This window comes from Aethalodelphis obliquidens, unplaced genomic scaffold (genome assembly GCF_003676395.1).
Source record: "Aethalodelphis obliquidens isolate GAN/ISIS:26980383/991018 unplaced genomic scaffold, ASM367639v1 scaffold3, whole genome shotgun sequence".
Lineage (NCBI taxonomy): Eukaryota > Metazoa > Chordata > Mammalia > Artiodactyla > Delphinidae > Aethalodelphis > Aethalodelphis obliquidens.
In genome coordinates, this window is record NW_020837947.1 from 25,146,872 (window position 1) to 25,168,581 (window position 21,710).

The 21,710-nt window shown below is 40.3% G+C and overlaps 1 protein-coding gene across 2 annotated transcripts in view; it reads right to left on the reverse strand.

Moving 5' to 3' along the window:
- Nucleotides 1–1,840: 1,840 nt before the first annotated feature.
- Nucleotides 1,841–21,710, reverse strand: part of ARFGEF3 (ARFGEF family member 3) — a 186,862-nt gene continuing 166,992 nt past the window's right edge. Inside the window, exons 32-34 of one of the 2 annotated variants that reach the window (XM_027085256.1) lie at nucleotides 21,007–21,128; nucleotides 7,081–8,299; nucleotides 1,841–5,737 (exon numbers count right to left, since the gene is read on the reverse strand). In XM_027085256.1, coding sequence (XP_026941057.1) covers nucleotides 5,546–5,737; nucleotides 7,081–8,299; nucleotides 21,007–21,128 — 1,533 coding nt within the window. In that variant the 3' untranslated portion in view covers nucleotides 1,841–5,545. Of the gene's footprint in view, nucleotides 5,738–7,080; nucleotides 8,300–17,552; nucleotides 18,364–21,006; nucleotides 21,129–21,710 lie in introns of those variants that run through there. The other variant, XM_027085265.1, reaches the window with a different exon arrangement.

A 21,710-nucleotide genomic window follows, 5' to 3' on the forward strand; every position in this document is an offset into this window, starting at 1 on the left:
AATCTGTGCCTTAACAAGACCTCCAGGTGACTGATATGTGCTAAAGTTTGACAACAACTGTTCTAACGTCAAAAGATACGAGACGACCACTACTTGAACGTTCAGGATAGGAATTAACAGTACAAACAATTTTTGGTAGTTGAAAAGGCTGGAAGGACTGTAATTGGATGGAATTCAGCAGAAGTTGACTGCAGTTTGTGTCACTAAGATGGCCAGCTAGCTAGTCTCTCCTCCCTAGACCCCCCCCCTTGCATTATCACACAAAGATCGAGGGGAAAGGTTTTGGATGGTGCTAGCTGTGTGGTAGTGGGTTTTTCTTCAATTGATAAGTACTGCCCCTCTTTACAAGGAAATTAGGCATTGTTCTCAAGTAAGTTTCTCCTACATTATCCCAGGGGATGATTTTTTTTTTTTTTTTAGTCTATCTTCCCTGAAGTAATAATTGTATTTTGGAAATCTGAATGGTGTTCTAATCCAAAACCTTAATTATTAGTTACTTCCACATCAAATACAAATATTACAATACAGCCAGAGGAAAGGGATCTCACGAAAGACAGAGACAACATTTTCTAGACTGCTGCACTCGTGAAGGAGGAGAGCACATTTTTTTTGGACGAGGCATAATTATAAATGACTTCTTTACCCAATTTCATAAATCTTGCCGTAAACAAGCTCATATATTCAATAAAAAGTGCTTAAAAATAGTCTTGCTTTTTTAAGGCCACACTAAATCTTCCTAAATGGTACCCAAGCAGATGTAAGTTTTGTCATTCACTTACTGCATTATGTTGGATTTTTCCTTCTGCCTGTTTCCTTGTCTACAAGGCAAGTATATTTAGGTGTCATGGCACGTGGTTACTCTGCATATTGACCTGATGCCCTCAGTACCTGAATTTTTAAGCAATCTTGTGTTGCTGCTTCTTCAGAGAATGTGCATTTTGAAAAATGGTCATTTATTTTGCATATTCCCAAAGTTTGATGATGACCTACAATTCAGTCCTATATACTTCCAGGGGAAGCAAGTAGAGAGGCACTGTTGGCTACAGGACACTTTATTCTGAGTGATTAAATGGTAATTGGTAAAGGTCAACAAATTGTTGCTGTCATTCCAGACACAGACTGTCATGTTTTTCCACATAATAGCTGGCCATGGACAATATTATTCCATCATGTCCACCTAATTTGGTGAGTTTCCTAAATTACCACTGAGGATCTGCTTTAAGATTAGATTTTGTTTTCTTTATTTTCAAACATAAAAATATTATGTTATATATGACCTTACTATGCCTAAACACTATCTTTTTCTTTTAACCCTATTGAAAAATCCCCATAACATTATAGATAGGGACATCAATGTAATATCTTCAACTCATTTTAACTGTTTAATTCCTTGAAACACTGAAGTGTTTACACTGTGCACTTAGACATGGTGTTGTACAGAGCCTGGCCTTTGAACTCAGGAACATCTCTTTTGCAACCAACTTTGCCATTTACGGGTTATCTTGGGCAAGTTTCTGAACCTCTCTGGGTCTGCATCCTCATCTGAAAAAATGAGGACAACAATACCTGTTTCACAGTGTTACTGTGGGAATTAAATATGGTAAAAGTAGGTAAAGGTCCACGTTCTCAGAGGCACTCAATGATGTTACCTCCCCCCACTGCTGTTTGTAACCTCTTGCTATTGTTATCAGCTCCAAACAGAGGTCTTCATTATTTATTTATTTATTTATTTTTTGCGGGACGCGGGCCTCTCACTGTTGTGGCCTCTCCCGTTACGGAGCACAGGCTCCGGACGCGCAGGCTCAGCGGCCATGGCTCACGGGCCCAGCCGCTCCGCGGCATGTGGGATCTTCCCGGACCGGGGCACGAACCGGTGTCCCCTGCATCGGCAGGCGGACTCTCAACCACTGTGCCACCAGGGAAGCCCCAGAGGTCTTCATTTTGCTTAGTTTGATGGGACTGACACAAATGGATTTTTCTTTCTGAGAAAGAAAACTTTCCTACGTAAGCAGTACTATGATGTATTTGGGGAAGTCAAAAATATCTATTACTATAATTGCATTACCTTCTTATAGTTAAGGCTATTTGACTCTCAACTGACTCTGTATAATCCCTCTCCTTGGAACAACAAGAACAGCAACAACAAAGCCTACTGATCGCTGTACCAAGAAGTTTCAATTTAAAGGTACTTTGGAATTATGATAACATTTGGTCATGTTTGATTTAGTTTGAGCTGTTTTATATGTTAGCATCTGCCTTGGTCATTAAACAGCCTAAAAGTGGTAAAAGTTGCCCTAGTTTTGTATTGATGGAGAAGGCAGGAAAATAATCGTAAGGGGAGAGATGACAAGAAGGTGTAAAGAGACAGCCTAAGCATCTGTCAAAGCTGATCAGGAGATGCAAGAGGTAGGAGAGATCCTATGAACAATTTATTAGCCCTCCATCAAATCTAAGTCCTCCTATGGCAAGGAGAAATCTGTTGCAGAGTGTGGTGTACTTGGCTGGGCTATTCAGTCAGGAATTCTTTTGCACTTTGAGTTTTCTAGCGTGCTTCCTCACTTTGGAAAAGATGAACACTACCAAAATATTAGAAAAAGAATAAATCTCAACCAGAGGGTAACACACTTTTGGCAGTAAATACAGGCAACTAAAAGCAATAAAAATCTTATTCTGCTTAGATCTGAAAATATATGGTAATAGCCGTTGTAACTACAAAGGCTTGTCTTGACCTTGGTCTTTCAGAGACCATGGGAGGGAATGAAAGAAGAGATGGGGAAAGGCAGAAATGGAGACACCAGGAAGAGTGAGGGACTGATGGGGCAGTGTGGGGAGGGACCACTCATCTACTAAGGGTTTTTACATATGTCCCTTTCTTCTTCACCCCTGGGAAGATCTGACTAACTTCTCTATGACCTGAAGTGTACTCTTCCTCGGAGATTATTTGCATCAAGCCATGTCCTTTTTGAAAACTGCAAACACCTCTGAGAAGTATTACTGTGACTTAGCTAATTTTCCAGCTGAAATCTGACATGGATGTGATGCACAGAGTGTGTTGGGAATGGAGGAGGGTTGAAGACTGCTGTGGGCCGGAGGGGTGGTCTACAGAAAAAATGACTGGAAGGGACCAAAATCCTCTGACAAAATTGTAGGTAAAGCATGATGTACATCCTCTCATCTTTTATTCTTGGGACCCATAATTAGGCTGGTACTAGAGCAGTGTTTGAAAACAGAATGGGGTAAACTTGTTTTCATAAGCTAGCCATGAATCCCACAATAGAGAATCTGTCAAGATGATGAATTCTGACTTCTAAACGGTTACCAACTTCCAGGACATGACCTTCATGGATTGAGACTGGCTTCCTTTGAATTTTTATACTTTATAAAAAGTTGCCAGATATAAACATTTTGTAATTACTCTGATTTGATAATACTCTGCTTTGCTGAAGCTCCCCCCACCCCCGTAAACTGCGGAATACTCAGAGGCTCACAAGGAAATGAACCTTAGATGAGCTACAAAAAGAAACAAAACAACAATGGTGTACTGCTTTTGTTAAAAAAAAAAAAAAAAGTGTCTATCCAACTTTCAATTCTACTTACAAAATATAAAAAATCTAAAGTATAGAACACAACTTATTGCTATCCCAACGATTCATTGCTTGTTAACATCAAATTGTTGATCTGTTTCTAAACTTGCATTATTGTCTAATGAGCAAAAACTGAAGGCAAAGAGTGTTTTGTGGAACTGGAAAAACATCTTCTGAATTCTGTGGTGATCTCCGGATGGCATAGCGAATGATAAGGTTCTTTCTTTTAGATTGCCTAAATAAATCAGGGAACCCTGTCTTCCTCTTAACCTTGCAGATAGTTATATATTCCCAAGGAAGACAAAGTTTACAAATACCAGCACTGAATAAAGCTGTCAGTTTTAAATCCTTACTTCCACCCTTAAGAGTTGATGTTTTAGGGACAATATTTTCAATTACGAATAATTTTTAGAAGCTGGGAAAATTAAAACATATCTCTTAGCAACTAACTCTTTAGAATGTGTGTGAGTGGGCTTGACTGAGGAGTTTTAATCACTATTATAATTTAAGAAATATTAAATATACTGTAAATAATAAGATAAAGATTCCAAATTAATTTTCTAGTAATAATTAGGAAAATAAATATCTGGTTAAAATATGCCTGAATTAAAAGACCTCAAACAGAGGGCAAATCTACTTGCCAGAGAGGAGAAATATTTTAAACTGAAAAACTTCATTTCCTAAACTTCATTCTGTGTCCTTTTCTCCTGTAGTTTTATTTTCTTCTGAGACTAGAGTGTGTATGAACGATACCATAATTTCATACGATTGTTGTTTAATATTTTCAGATTTAAAATGATTTCATCATCACCTCCTTTCCCACCCCTTCCAGCTGTCTCCCTAACCCCACACTTCCTGCTCCCTTCCCTGAGAAGTCTGTTCATTGGACGGTGAATTCTTGAGTTCCTTTCTTCCAAGGGTGTTGATATAAAATGAGTTGTTTTGTTTTCTTAAAGACAAAATGTTATACCTTATGTTCAGGTAATTGTGGAGCATAGAAATGTGTGTGCAACAAGGAACTAAGGCACCATTTTTTCTTTCCCTTTTCATTTTTGCGTTGGGAACAAAAGCAAAGACTATTGGGACAGTCAGGGTGGCCGGTCTTAAGTCATTTGGCGCTATCTGTATCAGCCAATACCACTGAGTACTATGTGTCAAAGGCTGCCATGCCACAGACTTAAAGTCCTGCCATGAAAGAATTTCCTTCCTTTAGAAGTAGGGAAGTGAAGGCACAATAGTACCTTACATGAGGAAGTTGGCAAATACCAACCAGAAAATCTTGACAACTTAGGAACAATTTTGAAATGTTCTGGAATATTTTAAAGATTATGACACCCAAGAATACATTTTTCCAACTGTTTTCTTCCTTGCCGAACTCATAATCATAATATAAATCTTCCTCCAATTAATCACGTCTGGTACTTCCTCCAATTAATCATGTCTGGTAATCGTGTCTGTGTGTACATCAGCTTGACTTACCAGCAGATAGTTCTTTAGCTATTGCATTTTTTAAAATGATGGATCGTCCGGGTTCAATCCCTGGTCAGGGAACTAGATCCTGCAGGCATGCTGCAACTAAGACCCGGTGGAGTAGTAAATGACCGATGTAGTTATAAATAAATAAATAAAATGATGGATCAATGTAATGTTTTCAAAGGAGTGGCCCTTGAAAGTGACTCATTTGGGGACAAATATTGCAGGCAAAGGCATTGGGAAATAAGATTTAGAAATGTGTCCAGGAATATAGAGTCTTCTGAAATTATGCGCAAATTTAGAGTTTCACTTGTGTCATCCAGATACAACCTTAGTATCCAGAATGGCCCCAGTGCTGATTAGTTAGGGAGCAACTGGGTGTTCTCTGAGTCACGGGGGCTGGCGGTGGGGAAAATGCTATCAGCTGGATTGGCAGACATACTCTAAACCCTCCTAGGGTATCTCCTTGGGAATGGAATGTGAGTCTTCTACACAATGATGTCATAGACACGGCCCACTCTGCCGAGCCATTCTCTCACAGCCTGGCGAACTCTGATGTCAGTCACGTGACAGGTCAGCTGGCTGATGCATGGGAACACTGCTGGCTGGAGCGCTGTGAAGGTCTGGTCCGGAAGGATCTGAATCTGATTGAGAACTGTTAGCACCATGTTGGTCCATGCCTAAGAGAAAGGGATTAAGAGAATTAGCAGTTTTCTCCAGCAGTTTCATTTGTACTCAAGTGTGGCTAATATGCAAATGAGTTTTCTCAGGCTTTAGGCTTCAATAAATGTAGTCTTTACTAATTTAATGCACTTATAATAAAACATCAGTTTAAGTTCATATATATATATATATATATAAGGACTAGCAGAGACTCATTTCACATTAGGAATACATTATCTCCAGCTTTTACAAAATACAAAAATCTTACTCCTCAGATTTTTAAAAACTCTCTTGCCTTCTCATGATGAGATTTTCATAGGCCATATGACATTTTTAATCAGCAGTCTCTCTAATGTCTAGAAAACTTGGAATAGGTCTACCTTAATTTTGGGTAACTTTTGAAATCATAAGCAAATCTCCAAAACGTGAAAAAGCGATTAAGATTTGTTATTTGTCAAGCAGGCCATCTGTTAAAGAATAACCTTACATCTCAGTTTGACTGGATACTTTTACAAATACAGTCTAAGATGATTTTTGTGGATTCTGAACTATGAAGTTTAGTTCTATGTTCAAGATACATCAGAGGAAAAAAGTATCTTGCAAGATTCATACTAATTCCAAGTTTATGTTCATTCTAAGAATACATTCCTGTTTAGGTCCACAGAATCCCAGGGCCCAAGAGCTCCTATCTTACTATGCCTGCAGCAGGAATCTACACCTTAAACGTCCAGATGACTTTTAAAGGGCTCTCCATGAGTTTAGATCCTTCTGTCTTTTCCCATCTCATCTTTTCTTAAATTGAATGAAACAGTGCCCCTCTTCTTTACTTCTCAAGCTCATTTTTGGGAGGTACCATAGAATTGCAAATATTAATTATATAAAGGAATAGGAACACTCTGAAAATGAGAATCTTTATGTGCTCAGGACGGGCTAGAAAAACAATTCATTGGAATAGCCACATAATATGCGCTTTGCCTTTTCCCTTTACATAATTCTTCGTAACTACAGAATTGCTTCAGGGCTATCTTCAAATGATTAACTGGCATTGAGTCCTGGGTTTAAGTCCATCCATTTTCTAAGTTTTGGCGTCATCTTATTTACACAGGTGGGTTCCTAATTCTCAGTAGTATCTGTTATAACCCATAGAAACAATTCCTGAAATTATGAGAATACAATTTCAGTTTCACAAGGATATACTGATGGATCCTATGTCTTAGGGGCAGGCAGTCCCCTGACTGTGGAGGATCATAATGTGTCTGAGTGCTCCCTGAGGGGCACAGGTGCGTCACTGGTACCCAGCTTCCCTCCTACATGGCCGGCTGTGGACCCTTGCATCCTCCGGTGGGGGGCGGGTACCCACCTGGATCTGGGCTTCGGCGTCCCTTGCGGAGACACTCCGGGAGCTGCCGGTGGAGCCCGAGCGGGGCCTCTTCTCCTGGCGCAGCAGCTCGGGGCCAGCGCTGAAGGAGTGCCGCATCTGCCCCTGGTCCATCAGGTGCTGGGGCCGCTGGAGCAGCGGGGAGCCTTGGCCCCTGGGCCCCAGTGGCTCTCCCTTCTTCTCCACCTTGACCTCTTTGGGGAAGGTGGGCAGGTTATGCTGTTGTTTCCTCTTCTTGTACTCGGTCATCAGCTTTGAGATGGTCTTGTCGGCTGCCATCGTGTAGATTTTGTTGCCGGCGTTCTCCCACCACTCCTTCTTGCGGCTGGGGTCCTTCTTCTCTACCTTGGGGCTCGGGGGCAGCAGCAGCATTTCCCCGCTGGTCCCCCTCAGGCTCGGCGGCTCGCCCGCGTGATCGCGGGTCTGACTGCGGTCATCCTCGGAAGGTGTGTCTTTCCCCGAGAAGCCCCCAGTGGACGGGGTGGATGACCCCGACTGGAAGGAGGGAAGGATGAAGAAAGGGTCGCTCTTGAAGATCGGTGCCTCCTCCATACTGTTCTCCAGGTCCAAGTGCATCTGGATGTAGTTATTACACAGCTCCATGCATAGCTTGTGAAGTCTCTTGACCAGCCACACCCAGTCCGCGTTGCTGATGGGCTGGACACTGAGGGAGGGCATCCGAGCCCTCCACTGCCTCTTCTCCTTGCCTCTAGGGGGGCTCACCTGGGCGGTCTCCTCAAAAATGTCTTCATCTTCTGATGAACACTGCTGGGAGGAATCTGTGCTCCTCTCATCGTCCTCAAAAAGGACCTTCTTCACTTGCTCAGCAGTGATGGTTTCCTGGTTGCTGAGAACAGCACAGACCAGCGCGTGGAAATAAATGTTAAAACTCATGGCAGACTGGCGGTAGAGGTTGGCAGCGCCCCCGATGCCAGACACTTTCTTCAGCAGGCACTTCAACCCAGGGCTGGTGTCAAACTCTCTGGCCGTCCTGTAGGAGTCCAACAGCAGGTCAAAGATGACGGCCAAGTTCTGCATGGAGATGTATCTGAGGAAGCCAGCCAGCTTGGTTTCTGGCACTTGGATCTTCTCCTCCCCAGGAGAGGGGCCTTTGACAAACTCTTCTAACAAGATATCATATAAGTTCTGGAGTAACACTTGATGGGATAGTAAACTCACCACAATTTCCCTGAAGGAAACACTTCAAATGAAAAGAAAGGCATTGATTAGTAGCCAGCTGCCTTATATGAGTTACCTTAAAGCAATTCAGACCTTACACAAACAGAATGACTAGGCAAAATTACAAACTAAACTACTTGTATTTTAATGTCTTTCTTCAAAAAGGACAAATTGCTTGGGGCATTACAAGGTGACAATTTTAATCATGATTAATGGAATTCCTGACATCTTTAAAATCTGGGAGCTATAGAATTAATATTATGATGTTGAGTTAACGATTCTCAACAAGACTTAGCAAACAAATAGAACAATTTTATTAAAAAATCTTTAATGTAGACACAATTATGTTATATGACCTGTTTTCTTTCATAGTTATGAGTAATAAATCAAGAAAGTAACAATTTCTGTTGAGTTATAGTAATTTTAATTGGCCTTTTTCCAACCCTTTGCCATTTTTGCTTAAACCCAATGCTTTTACTATTTTTATAAGTGACGGCTGAGGAATTTTTAATAAACAGAAAAATTAATATATAATAATTAACATTATGCTTGGACATTTGAGTTCATTTTGTTTCCCCAGTTTCACTTTTTCCTGCATATCTAGGAATGAAGTCTTTATTTCACTAAGATAGGCTTAAGAGCTTAAAGTCTCTCTTCTGCTAGTTATCTAGGGAATCCAAGAAATAGCTAATTGCAAGATTCCACGTTATTCTTTAACTGGTTGCATCATTTTATCTTGTGCAAGGATAGCCTCTGAAAGTACTAAGTCAGGATGTGACAGCATGTTGTATAACATACCCAGACAAAGGCAATATTCCATATAGGCTTGGGGGAAGAGAGAGGAAGAAGGAAGTATTTACTGGTCTGCACATTCCAGATATAGGAATTCTGACTACAACTGTCAAGTGTGTCAACTCTGCTAAGACACCTAGCTATGAGAATACCTGGAGAGATATTTTTTAAAATTTAGAGTATAGTTGATTAACAATGTTGTGTTAGTTTCAGGTGCCCAGAGAGTGATTCAGTTATACATGTATCTATTCTTTTTCAAATTCTTTTCCCATTTAGGTTATTACAGAGTATTGAGCAGAGTTCCTTCCCTGTGTTACACAGGTCCTTGTTGGTTATCTATTTTAAATATAGCAGTGTGTACCAGTCAATCCCAAATTCCCAATCTATCCCTCCCCTCCATACTTCCCCTCTGGTAACCATAAGTTCATTCACTAAATCTGTGAGTCTGTCTCTGCTTTGTAAATAAGTTTGTTTGTATCATTTTTTCTGGATTCCGCATATAAGCGATATCATATGATATTTGTCTTTCTTTGTCTGACTCACTTCACTTAGTATGATAATCTCCAGGTCCATCCGTGTTGCTGCAAGTGGCATTATTTCATTCTTTTTAACGGCTGAGTAATACTCCATTGTATATATGTACCACATCTTCTTTATCCATTCATTTGTCAATGCACAGATGAATGTTTCCATGTCTTGGCTATTGTAAACAGCGCTGCAATGAACAATGGGGTGCATGTATCCTTTCGAACCATTTTTCCCTGGATATATGCCCAGGAGTGGGATTGCTGGATCATATTGCTGGATCATAGCTCTGTTTTCAGTTTAAGGAACATCCATACTGTTCTCCATAGTGGCTGTACCAATTTATATTCCCACCAACAGTGTAGGGAGGGTTCCCTTTTCTCCACACCCTCTCCAGCATTTATTGTTTGTAGACTTTTTCATAATGGCCATTCTGACGGGTGTGAGGTGATATCTCATTGTAGGCTTGATTTGCATTTCTCTAATTAGAGATCTTGAGCACCTTTTCATGTGCTTCCTGGCCATCTGTATGCCTTCTTTGGAGAAATGTCTATTTAGGTGTTGTGCCCATTTTATGATTGGGATGTTTGTTTTTTTCAATATTGAGCCGCATGAGCTGTGTGTAAATTTTGGAGATTAATCCCTTGTTGGTCGCATTGTTTGCAAATATTTTCTCCCATTCTGTAGGTTGTCCTTTTGTTTATGGTCTCCTTTGCTGTGCAAAATCTTTTGAGCTTAATTAGGTCCCATTTGTTTATTTTTCATTTCATTTCCATTATCGTAGGAGACAGAATGAAAAAGATATTGCTGCAATTTCTGTCAAAGAGTGTTCTGCCTATATCTTCCTCTAAGAGTTTTATAATATCTGGTCTTAGATTTAGGTCTTTATTCCATTTTGAGTTTATTTTTGTGTATGGTGTTAAAGAATGTTCTAATTTCATTTTTTTACATGTAGCTGTCCAGTTTCCCCAGCACCATTTCTTGAAGAGATTGTCTTTTCTCAATTATATAGTCTTGCTTCCTTTGTTGTAGACTAATTGACTATAGTTGTGTGGGTTTGTTTCTGAGATTTCTATCCTGTTCTGTTGATCTATATTTCTGTTTTTGTGCCAGTACCATACTGTTTTGATGACTGTAGCTTTGTAGTATAGTCTGAAGTCTGGGAGCCTGATTCCTGCAGCTCTGTTTATCTTTCTCAAGATTGCTTTGGGGCTTCCCTGGTGGTGCAGTGGTTAAGAATCCACCTGCCAATGCAGGGGACACAGGTTCGAGCCCTGGTCCGGGAAGATCCCACATGCCGTGAAGCAACTAAGCCCATGTGCCACAACTACTGAGCCTGCGCTCTAGAGCCCGCGAGCCACAACTACTGAAGCCCACGTGCCTAGAGCCCGTGCTCTGCAACAAGAGAAGCCACTGCAAAGAGAAGCCTGTGCACTGCAACGAAGAGTAGTCCCCGCTCTCAGCAACTAGAAAAAACCCGTGTGCAGCAGCAAAGACCCAATGCAGCCAAAAATTAAATAAATGAATAAATAAATAAATTAAACAAAAAGATTGCTTTGGCTATTTGGGGTCTGTTGTGTGTCTATACAAATTTTAAATGTTTTTGTTCTAGTCCTATGAAAAATGCCATTGGTAATCTGATAGGGATCGCACTGAATCTGTAGATTGCCTTGGGTAGTAGAGTCATTTTGACACTATTGATTCTTCCAATCCAAGAAGATGGTATATCTTTCAAACTGTTTGTGTCATCTTCAATTTCTTTCATCAGTGTCATAGTTTTCAGAGTACAGGTCCTTTGCCTTCTTAGGTAGGTTTATTCCTAAGTATTTTATTCTTTTTGATGTGATGGTAAGTGGGATTGTTTCTTTAATTTCGCTTTCTGACTGTTCGTTGTTAGTGTACAGAAATGCAACAGATTTCTCTGTATTTATTTTGTATCCTGCAACTTTACCAATTTCATTGATGAGCTCTAGTAGTTTTCTGGTATCATCTTTAGGATTTTCTGTGTATAGTATCATGTTATCTGCAATCAGTGGCAGTTTTACTTCTTTTTTCCAATTTGGATTCCCTTTATTTCTTTTTCCTCTCTGATTGCTGTGGCTAGGACTTCCAAAATTATGTTGAATAAAAGTGATGAGAGTGGACATCCTTGTCCTGATGTTACAGGAAATGGTTTCAGTTTTTCACTGTTGGGTATGATTTTAGCAGTAGGTTTGTCATATATGGCCTTTACTATGTTGAGGTATATTCCCTCTATGCCCACTTTCTGGAGATTTTTAAAATCATAAATGGGTATTGAATTTTGTCAAAATCTTTTTCTGCATCTATTGAGATGATCATATAGTTTTTATTCTTCAATTTGTTGATGTGGTGTATCACACTAATTGATTTGCGGATATTGAAAAACCCTTGTATCCCTGGGATAAATCCCACTTGATCATGGTGTATGATCCTTTTAATGTATTGTTGGATTTGGTGTGCTAGTATTTTGTGGAGGATTTTTGCATCTGTGTTCATCAGTGATATTGGCCTTTAATTTTCTTTTTTTGTTGTTGTATCTTTGTCTGGTTTTCGTATCAGGGTGATGGTGGCCTCATTGAATGAGTTTGGGAGTGTTCCTTCCTCTGCAATTTTTTGGAAGAGTTTGAGAACGATGGGTGTTAGCTCTTCTCTAAATGTTTGGTAGAATTCACCTGTGAAGCCATCTGGCCCTCGTATTTTGTTGGGAGTTTTTTTGTTTGTTTTTTTTTTGCGGTACGCGGGCCTCTCACTGTTGTGGCCTCTCCCGTCGTGGAGCACAGGCTCTGGACGCGCAGGCTCAGTGGCCATGGCTCACGGGCCCAGCCGCTCCGCGGCATGTGGGATCTTCCTGGACTGGGCACGAACCCATGTCTCCTGCATTGGCTGGCAGACTCTCAACCACTGCGCCACCAGGGAAGCCCCATTGTTGGGAGTATTTTAATCACAGTTTTAATTTCAGTACTTGTGACTGGTCTTTTCATATTTTCTATTTCTTCCTGGTTCAGTCTTGGGAGATTGTACCTTTATAAGAATTTGTCCATTTCTTCCAGGTTGTCCATTTTATTGGCATATAGTTGCTTATAATAGTCTCTTATGGTCCTTTGTATTTCTGTGGTATCTGTTGTAACTTCTCCTTTTTCATTTCTAATTTTATTGACTTGAGCTCTCTTCCCTCATTTTCTTGATGAGTCTGGCTAAAGGTTTATCAAAAAATTTTTTTAGAAGATATTGCGGGTAGGAGTTATTAATTAATTTATTTAGTTTTGCTGTGTTGCGTCTTCGTTTCTGTGTGAGGGCTTTCTCTAGTTGTGGCAAGCGGGGGCCACTCTTCATCGCGGTGCGCGGGCCTCTCACTGTGGCGGCCTCTCTTGTTGTGGAGCACAGGCTGCAGACGCACAGGCTCAGTAGTTGTGGCTCACAGGCCCAGTTGCTCTGTGGCATGTGGGATCCTCCCGGACCAGGGCTCAAACCCGTGTCCCCTGCATTAGCAGGCAGATTCTCAACCACTGCACCACCAGGGAAGCCCTATCAAATTTTTTTATCTTCTGAAAGAACCAGCTTTTAGTTTCATTGATCTTTTTATTGTTTTCTTTGTCTGTATCTCATATATTTCTGCTCTGATGTTTATGGTATCTTTCCTTCTACTAACTTTGGGGTTTTTTTGTTGTTTCTCTAGGTGCTTTAAGTGTAAGGTTAGGTTGTTTATTTGAGATTTTTGTTTCCTGACGTAAGATTGTATTGCTATAAACTTCCCTGTTAGAACTTGTTTTGCTGCATCCCATAGGTTTTAGATTATCATGCTTTCATTTTCATTCGTCTCTAGGTCTTTTTTGATTTCCTCTTTGATTTCTTCAGTGATCCATTTGTTGTTTAGTAGCATATTGTTTAGCCTCTATGTGTTTGTGTTTTTTACAGTTTTCTTCTTGTAGTTGATTTCTAATCTCATAGCATTGTGGTTGGAAAAGATGCTTGATATGATTTCAATTTTCTTAAATTTACCAAGGCTCTCTTTGTGGCCCAGCATGTGATCAATCCTGGAGAATGTTCCATGTGCACTTGAAAAGAATGTGCATTCTGCTGCTTTTGGATGGAATGCTCTATAAATATTAGTTAAATCCTTGTGGTTTAATGTGTCATTTGAAGCCTGTGTTCCCTTATTTATTTTCTGTCTGGATGATCTGTCCATCGATGTAAGTGGGATGTTAAAGTCCCCCACTATTATTATGTTACTGTTGATTTCTCTTATGGCTGTTAGGAGCACCTCAATATATAAGGCAGATACTATGTTGGGCACATATATATTTGCCATTGTTATATCTTCTTGGATTGATCCCTTGATCATTATGTAGTGTCCTTCTTTGTTCCTTGTAACAATCTTTAAAGTCTGTTTTGTCTTATATAAATATTGCTACTCCAGCTTTCTTTTGATTTCCATTTGCATGGAATACATTTTGCCATTCACTCACTTTCAGTCTCTGTGTGTTCCTAGATCTGAAGTGGGTCTCCTGTAGACAACATATATACACGTGTTGCTTTTGTATCCATTCAGCCAGTCCGTGTCTTTTGGTTGGAGCATTTAATCCATTTACATTTAAAGTAATTATTGATATGTATATTCTTATTGCCATTTTAATTGTTTTGAATTTGTTTTTGTATGTGCTTTTTCTTCCCTTCCTCTTTTGTTCTCTTGTGATTTGATGACTAACTTTAGTGTTGTGTTTGGATTACTTTTTTTTTGGTGTGTGTATCTACTGTAGATTTTCGGTTTGCAGTTACCATGAGGTTTTTGATATAGAAATCTATATAAAAGCAAGATTGTTTTAAGTTGCTGTTCTTTTAATTTCAAATGCATTTCCAATATCCTGCATTTGTGATCTCGTCTTCTCACAATTGCTGGTTTTCATATCATATTTGTGTGCAGATTATTTCCTATTTTTACTGTACGTTTGCCTTTACCAGTGAACTTTTCCATTCATAATTTTCTTGTTTCTAGTTGTGGCTTTTTCTTTTCTGCTTAGAGAAGTTCCTTTAGCATTTGTTGCAAAGCTGGTCTGGTGGTGCTGAATTCTCTTAGCTTTTGCTTGTCTGTAAAGCTTTTGATTTCTCTGACAAACTTGAATGAGAGCCTCACTGGGTAGAATATTCTTGGTCATAGGTTTTTCCCTTCCATCACTTTAAATATATAATCCCACTCCCTTCTGGCCTGCAGAGTTTCTGCTGAGAAATCAGCTGATAACCTTATGGGAATTCCCTTGTAGGTTGTTTCTTTTCCATTTTTGCTTTTAATATTTTTTCTTTATCTTTAATTTTTGTCAGTTTGATTACTATGTGTCTCAGTGTGTTCCTCCTTGGGTTTATCCTGCCTGGAACTCTGCATTTTCTGGACTTGGGTGACTGTTTCTTTTCCCATGTTAGGGAAGTGTTTAGCTTATCTCTTCAAATATTTTCTTAGGTCCTTTCTCTTCTCCTTCTGGGGCCCCTATAATGTGAATGTTGGTACATTTAATGTTGACCCAGAGGTCTCTTAGGCTGTCCTCCTGTCTTTTCATTTTTTTTTCTTTATTCTGTTCCACAGCAGTGATTTCTATCATTCTGTATTCCAGCTCACTTATCTGTTCTTCTGCCTCAGTTATTCTACTATTGATTCCTTCTAGTGTATTTTTCATTTCAGTTATTATATTGTTTGTTTTTTAGTTCTTCTAGGTCTTTGTTTCTTGTATCTACTCGATCTGTGCCTCTATTCTTTTTTTCAAGATCTTGGACATCTTTACTATCATTACTCTGAATTCTTTTTTAGGCAGATTGACTCGCTCCACTTCACTTAGTTGTTCTTCTGGGGTTTTATCTTCTTCTTTCATCTGGGACATACTCCTCTGCCATATCATTTTGTCTGACTTTCTGTGATTGCAGTTTCCATTCACAGGCTGCAGGGTTGTAGTCCTTCTTGCTTCTGCTGTCTGCCCCCTGGTGGATGAGGCTGTCTAAGAGACCTGTGCAGGCTTCCTGATGGGAGGGACTGGTACCTGTCCACTGGTGGGTGGAACTGGATCTTTTCCCTCTGGTGGGCAGGGCCACGTCAGGGGGTGTGTTTATCAGGCAGCTATTTATTCAGGAAGACTTTAAGCAGCCTGCCTGCTGATGGGTGGGGCTGTGTTCCTTCCCTGTTGGTTGTTTGGCCTGAGGCATCCCAGCACTGGAGCCTACAGGCTGTTGCATGGGGCCAGGTCTTGGTGAGAAAATGGCAGCCTCCAAGAGTGCTCACGCCAATGAATATTCACCAGAACTGCCGCCACCAGTGTCCTTGTCCCTGCAGTGAACCACAGCCACCCCCCACCCCCAACTCTGCAGGAGACCCTCTGATACTAGCAGGTAAGTCTGGCCAGTCTCTCATGAGGTCTCTGCTTTTTTCCCTGGGTACTGTGCATGAGCCCTGTGTGCGTCCTCCAAGAGTGGAGTTTGTCTCCCCCAGTCCTGTGGAATTCCTGCGATCAAACCCCGCTGGCCTTCAAGGCCAGATTGTCTGGGGGTTCCTCCTCCAGACCCCCAGGCTGGGGAGCCTGATGTGGACCTCAGACCTTTCATTCCTGTGCGAGAACTTCTGTGGTATAATTGTTTTTCAGTTTGTGGGCTGCCCACCTGGTGTGTATGGGGTTTGATTTTATCATGATTGTGCCCCTCCTACTGTCTCATTGTGGCTTCTTCTTTGGATGTAGGGTGTCTTTTTTGGTAGGTTCCAGCATTTATTTGTCAGTGGCTTGTTCAGCAGTTAGTTGTGATTTTGGTTTTCCCATAAGAAGGGGTGAGCTCATGTCCTTCTACTCCACCATCTTCAAACCCAAAGCTTTTAGAATCTTATTGAAGTTGGTTTATAGGCACCAAACCAGTTTTCCAGGATTAAGAATGTTAATGCTTTAGGTACATATGTATAAAAGCTTTAGTGCTTCCAGTGTGGGAGATAGAGAAGGTCTAAACACTGAAAAGTTTTTTAACTTTAGAGGTATTATGGGGCTAATATTTTCAAAGAAAGAAATGAAAGAAATTGATAATTTAATTTGCAGCCTTCTAAAACAAACCTAGGAGAGAAAACAGCATTCCCTCCGCACAGGCTAATTCCTTTCTGCATCCTTTTCTGCCAGCACAGACGTGGGACTTGTTTGTGGGCCTTGGATGTGCATTTGGGGGAGGTGGGAGAGGGTGAATGCTCCCTAGACATCTGGCCAGATCTCCTGGTTGAGAAGCAGGTGCAACCTGCCAGTCATGACAACTTCCTAATCAATCAGGGCAGAGCCCTGATAAGGCAACATTAGAAGTGAATGCTCACATTTTGGTGATCCAGCCCCTTTTGTTTGGCTGGATTCCTGTACTAAGAAAACACTCTCAATTCCAATTCCAACATTTTAATCCACCAATGTGGTTTTGGGTTTATGGTTTCCCATTCTTTTCATTGTTCTTAGAATTTCACAAAAATAGCTTATGCCATGATGTTGCAAACTAATTCCCATAACTGGATAATGACAAAATTACAACTCATTCATACTACAGATTTCAAAAGTCCAACTGTTACATTAATACTTAAAAAAAATTTTTTTATTGGAGTATAGTTGATTTACAATGTCATGTTAGTTTCAGGTGTACAGCAAAGTGCATCAGTTACTATATCTCATACATATTACATATATACCTATATCTCCTTTTAAGATTCTTTTCCCATATAGGCCATTACAGAGTATTGAGTTCCCTGTGCTATATAGTAGGTCCTTATTAGTTATTTATTTTATATATAGTAGTGTGTATATGTCAATCCCAATCTCTCTCTCCCCCCTCCCTTTCCCCCCTGGTAACCATTAGTTTGTTTTCTACATCTGTGATTCTATTTCTGTTTTGTAAATAAGTTCATTTGTACCATTTTTTAAGACCATGAATTTAAAAATTATTTTATAACTAGGAGAAAAAACTTTTAACTAGCAAAAAAGAACAAAAATCCTCCCATACATTTTTTAAAGGTTGACCTTGACCTTTGTGTAGTGGTATCTCAAAGAAAACATCGTACTTTCGGCAAAAATGGAATATGTACAAAGAGCTGTCACTCACAAAGAGTAACCCCTTCTAACAAACATATCACTTAAGCAACTTTCTTGTGGTAAAATATATATAACCTGATGTTACCATTTTAACCATTTTTAAAAGTTCAATTCAGTAGCATTAAGTACATGCACAATGTTGTGTAACCATCACTACTATCTATTTCTAGAACTTTTTCATCATCACAAACAGAAACTCTGAACCCATTAAATGGTAACTCCCCAACCCCTCCTAATTCCCCCACCATAGAAGTTATTTGAGGTATTAGGAGACCTGAATATGCACTCCTTTGAAGAAGCAGGCTGTGAAAGCCACCAATTTGGTCTAGTGCTTCATGTCCACAACTACAGGACCCTAACTAAGAAGGGAAATCCTGTCACTTATCACTGGGCTGGCCTCCACACTATACTATAAATCTTCAAGGGACAGGGCAGTGCCTTTCTCATCTTCTTGTCCCAGGGCAAACGTATGCTGAGAGAAGCATTCAAAACAAACCAAAATAACAAAAAACAGATTAGTTCCGAGTGCAGGTGCCTGGAAGAAAGGGTCTCCTTGAGCAGTGGCTCTGACACTTCAACCCCATCCTGCTGGCAGCCTGGACTCCTGAAGCAGGAAGCACAACCTTCAGAAGTGATGGACACTAAGGTTGCTTCCATGTCCTGGCTACTGTAAATAGAACTGCAGTGAACACTGTGGTACATGACTCTTTTTGAATTATGGTTTTCTCTGGGTATATGCCTAGTAGTGGGATTGCTGGGTCGTATGGTAGTTCTATTTTTTAGTTTTTTAAGGAACCTCCATACTGTTCTCCATAGTGGCTGTATCAATTTACATTCCCACCAACAGTGCAAGAGGGTTCCCTTTTCTCCACACCCTCTCCAGCATTTATTGTTTCTAGATTTTTTGATGATGGCCATTCTGACTGGTGTGAGATGATATCTCATTGTAGTTCTGATTTGCATTTCTCTAATGTTGTTGAGCATTCTTTCATGTGTTTGTTGGCAGTCTGTATATCTTCTTTGGAGAGATGTCTATTTAGGTCTTCTGCCCATTTTTGGATTGGGTTGTTTGTTTTTTTGATATTGAGCTGCATGAGCTGCTTGTAAAGTTTGGAGATTAATCCTTTGTCAGTTGCTTCATTTGCAAATATTTTCTCCCATTCTGAGGGTTCCCTTTTGGTCTTGTTTATGGTGTCCTTTGCTGTGCAAAAGCTTTTAAGTTTCATTAGGATATGAGGAGGGAGAAGGTAAAATAGATAGCTAGTGGGAAGCAGCCGCATAACACAGGGAGATCAGCTCAGTGTGTGACCACCTAGAGGGGTGGGATAGGGAGGGAGACGCAAGAGGGAAGAGATGGGAACATATGTATACGTATAGCTGATTCACTTTGTTACAAAGCAGAAACTAACACACCATTGTAAAGCAATTATACTCCAATAAAGATGTTAAAACAAACAAGCAAACCCAGATTTCTCTTTACTTAAATGTTGCAATCTGGTTTTAGTTCCAGTCTTTTTTTCCCCATGGGTGATTTTAATGTGGACCTCTGAGGACGCACCTAACCAGCAGATGCACAAACTTTTCTTACGTCTAACTCATCTTCTCCTACCTTCTGTGCTAAGAATTGCCCCCGTGAATGAGTGAAATCCAACAACGCAAAATACTTAAAGAATTTTAGAGGATGTTTTAAGGCGTAGTGGCTTCTACTAAAGAATGTGTGCTTTTCCTGTTTTACTGAATTTCATTGAGGGGGTAATTGTCTATTGAAAGCACTAAGTAAACTGAGGAACCATGGTGATAAATTTTTAAATCTTAACCTTTTAAAACCGTTAAACCAGTAACAGAGGAATATTAGGTGATCCTATTTTTCCTGTTTTATTTATAATGTGAATTCAGCTTATTATTCCTCTCCCCCTTTTTCTCCTTTTACTTCAAAAATTGTTTTAGTAGGAATAATTGGCTGAAGGGACTAGAAATATATAAAAAAAAGGAAAACAGGTAAGAACTGAAATTTGAAAGTAGATCAACGCTTAAAGCTGTGGAAAGGAATGCACAGTCATCGGTATGCAGAATAGATAAAAATGCCCAACACTTTTGCGTGATCGGCAGTGGAGGGAAGCAGGGCACAGAACTGGGAGGAATACGTGGGATATCGGTAAAGGTCTACTTCTGAAGTGCAGTGGCAGGTCATAGTTAGTTCACTTTTTATTCATGCTTGATAACCTTTGAACCTTCCACATAGTCTTCTGTATGTACCACACACAGTTGACTAAAAAAAGTTAGCACCTGGAAATTTCACCCCAATAGGTCTATTAATCAAACTGCTATGCTACCTGGTAACTTTTGGAAAATTCACACTCTCTCCCTAACATGGAAATGGTAAAGGACACAGGCATTGTGCTCAGCTAGACCTGGTTTTGATTCCAGCTCCCCTGCTTCGCAGTCTCCCTGAATGTTTCCTCAGGCACAAGTGAAAGTGGATTACCTACTCCCTGTACTTCATCTATTGAACTCAAATACTTATCATCATTATTATTAGTGTGTCAGAAGTTTTAAAATGGGAACTTTCAGTCACTGGCTTCATCTTAAACTCTAGGAACAATGTTTTTTTGGCAGGATGATAGTATTTAGAAAGAGCAAGTTTCCTGTGGCATGCACTGAGCTTTCTGGATCCTAACAGCTGTACTGCTCATGAGAAGTTAATGATGTATTTCTCACTGAAACAATATGAATCAGAGCTCATATTATTTTTTAAAAAGGATTATGATATGTACGATGCTATAGATACAGTGAGTTGTGCCCCGCCCCTGGCAAATTCATACACAGAAGTCCTAATCCATAGTATCACAGAATGCATACCTGGAAAAAGGGTCTTTAAAGAAATAATTGGGTTAACGAGGGCATTAGGATGGGCCTTAATCCAATATGACTGGTGTCCTCCTAAGAGGAGGAAATTTGCACAAAGACATATACAGAGGAAAGACCATGCAAAGACACAGGGAACGGACGTTCATCTAGAAGCCGAGGAGGGAGGCCTCAGAAGAATCCAACATGGCTGACACCCTGATCTTGGACTTCTGGGCTCTGGAACTGGGAGAGATTAATTTCCTGTTGTTTAAGCCATCCAGTCTGTGTACTTTGTTATGGCAGCGAACACATGTGAAATGTGGGAGATTTGGTTAAAATGCTGGCAAGTTTTTGCTAAGTGACTCCACAACCATTTTCAGTATTCTTGGCTGAAGCCTGAATTACAATGAGCAGGAGCTGGGGATAAACGAACTTTTCTATTTATAAGCGCTTAGCTGCTTACCTTTTCTTGGTGTGTCCATTTGGCTTCTCATCAGGAGGCAGTTCAATAATGAGCTGACAGGACTGAGCATGATCAAAGTTGTTTGGAGTCTTTGGGGAGCTCTGGGTGTCCAACATAAACACCTGCACACGTATACAAAGGTACAGGTCAGAGCGCCACCATCCTCGACCTGCCTCCGCCAGGGCTCAGCTGGATGGCCTTCGGCAAGTGGCTCACTCTTTCTACTCATTTTTTCACCTTTAAAATGAGGTTGGTAATGATTTCCTATTGGTATGTTTGTTGAGAGAATTAAATGAATTAATATGTGTGTACTGACATATGCAAAGCATTAGAACAGAAGAGTAAGTACTCAATAAAAGTTAGCTGCTGGCACGAATAGTAATGACACTACTGCTTCTGCCACGGGACAAGTCATTACACTCCAAATAGCAAGGACTGACATTTAATGTTGTTAAGAGTAAATAAAAAGCGGCTATGTTTGTAAGAGGTCTTCTCTGCTTTAAACGTCCGTTTGGTACATATTCTAAACCACGCAGGAACAGGAAACTAATTGGGGCTTCTCCTGTCAAGGCTGCTGCTGTGGCCACGCTGCTCTATTAACAGCCAATAGGAGAAGTGACTTAGAAAACAGTAGCCACTTCTCGGATTCTGATCCAAATGATTTCATTTGACATTATTTAATCTACCTTCACTACTTCCCTTTG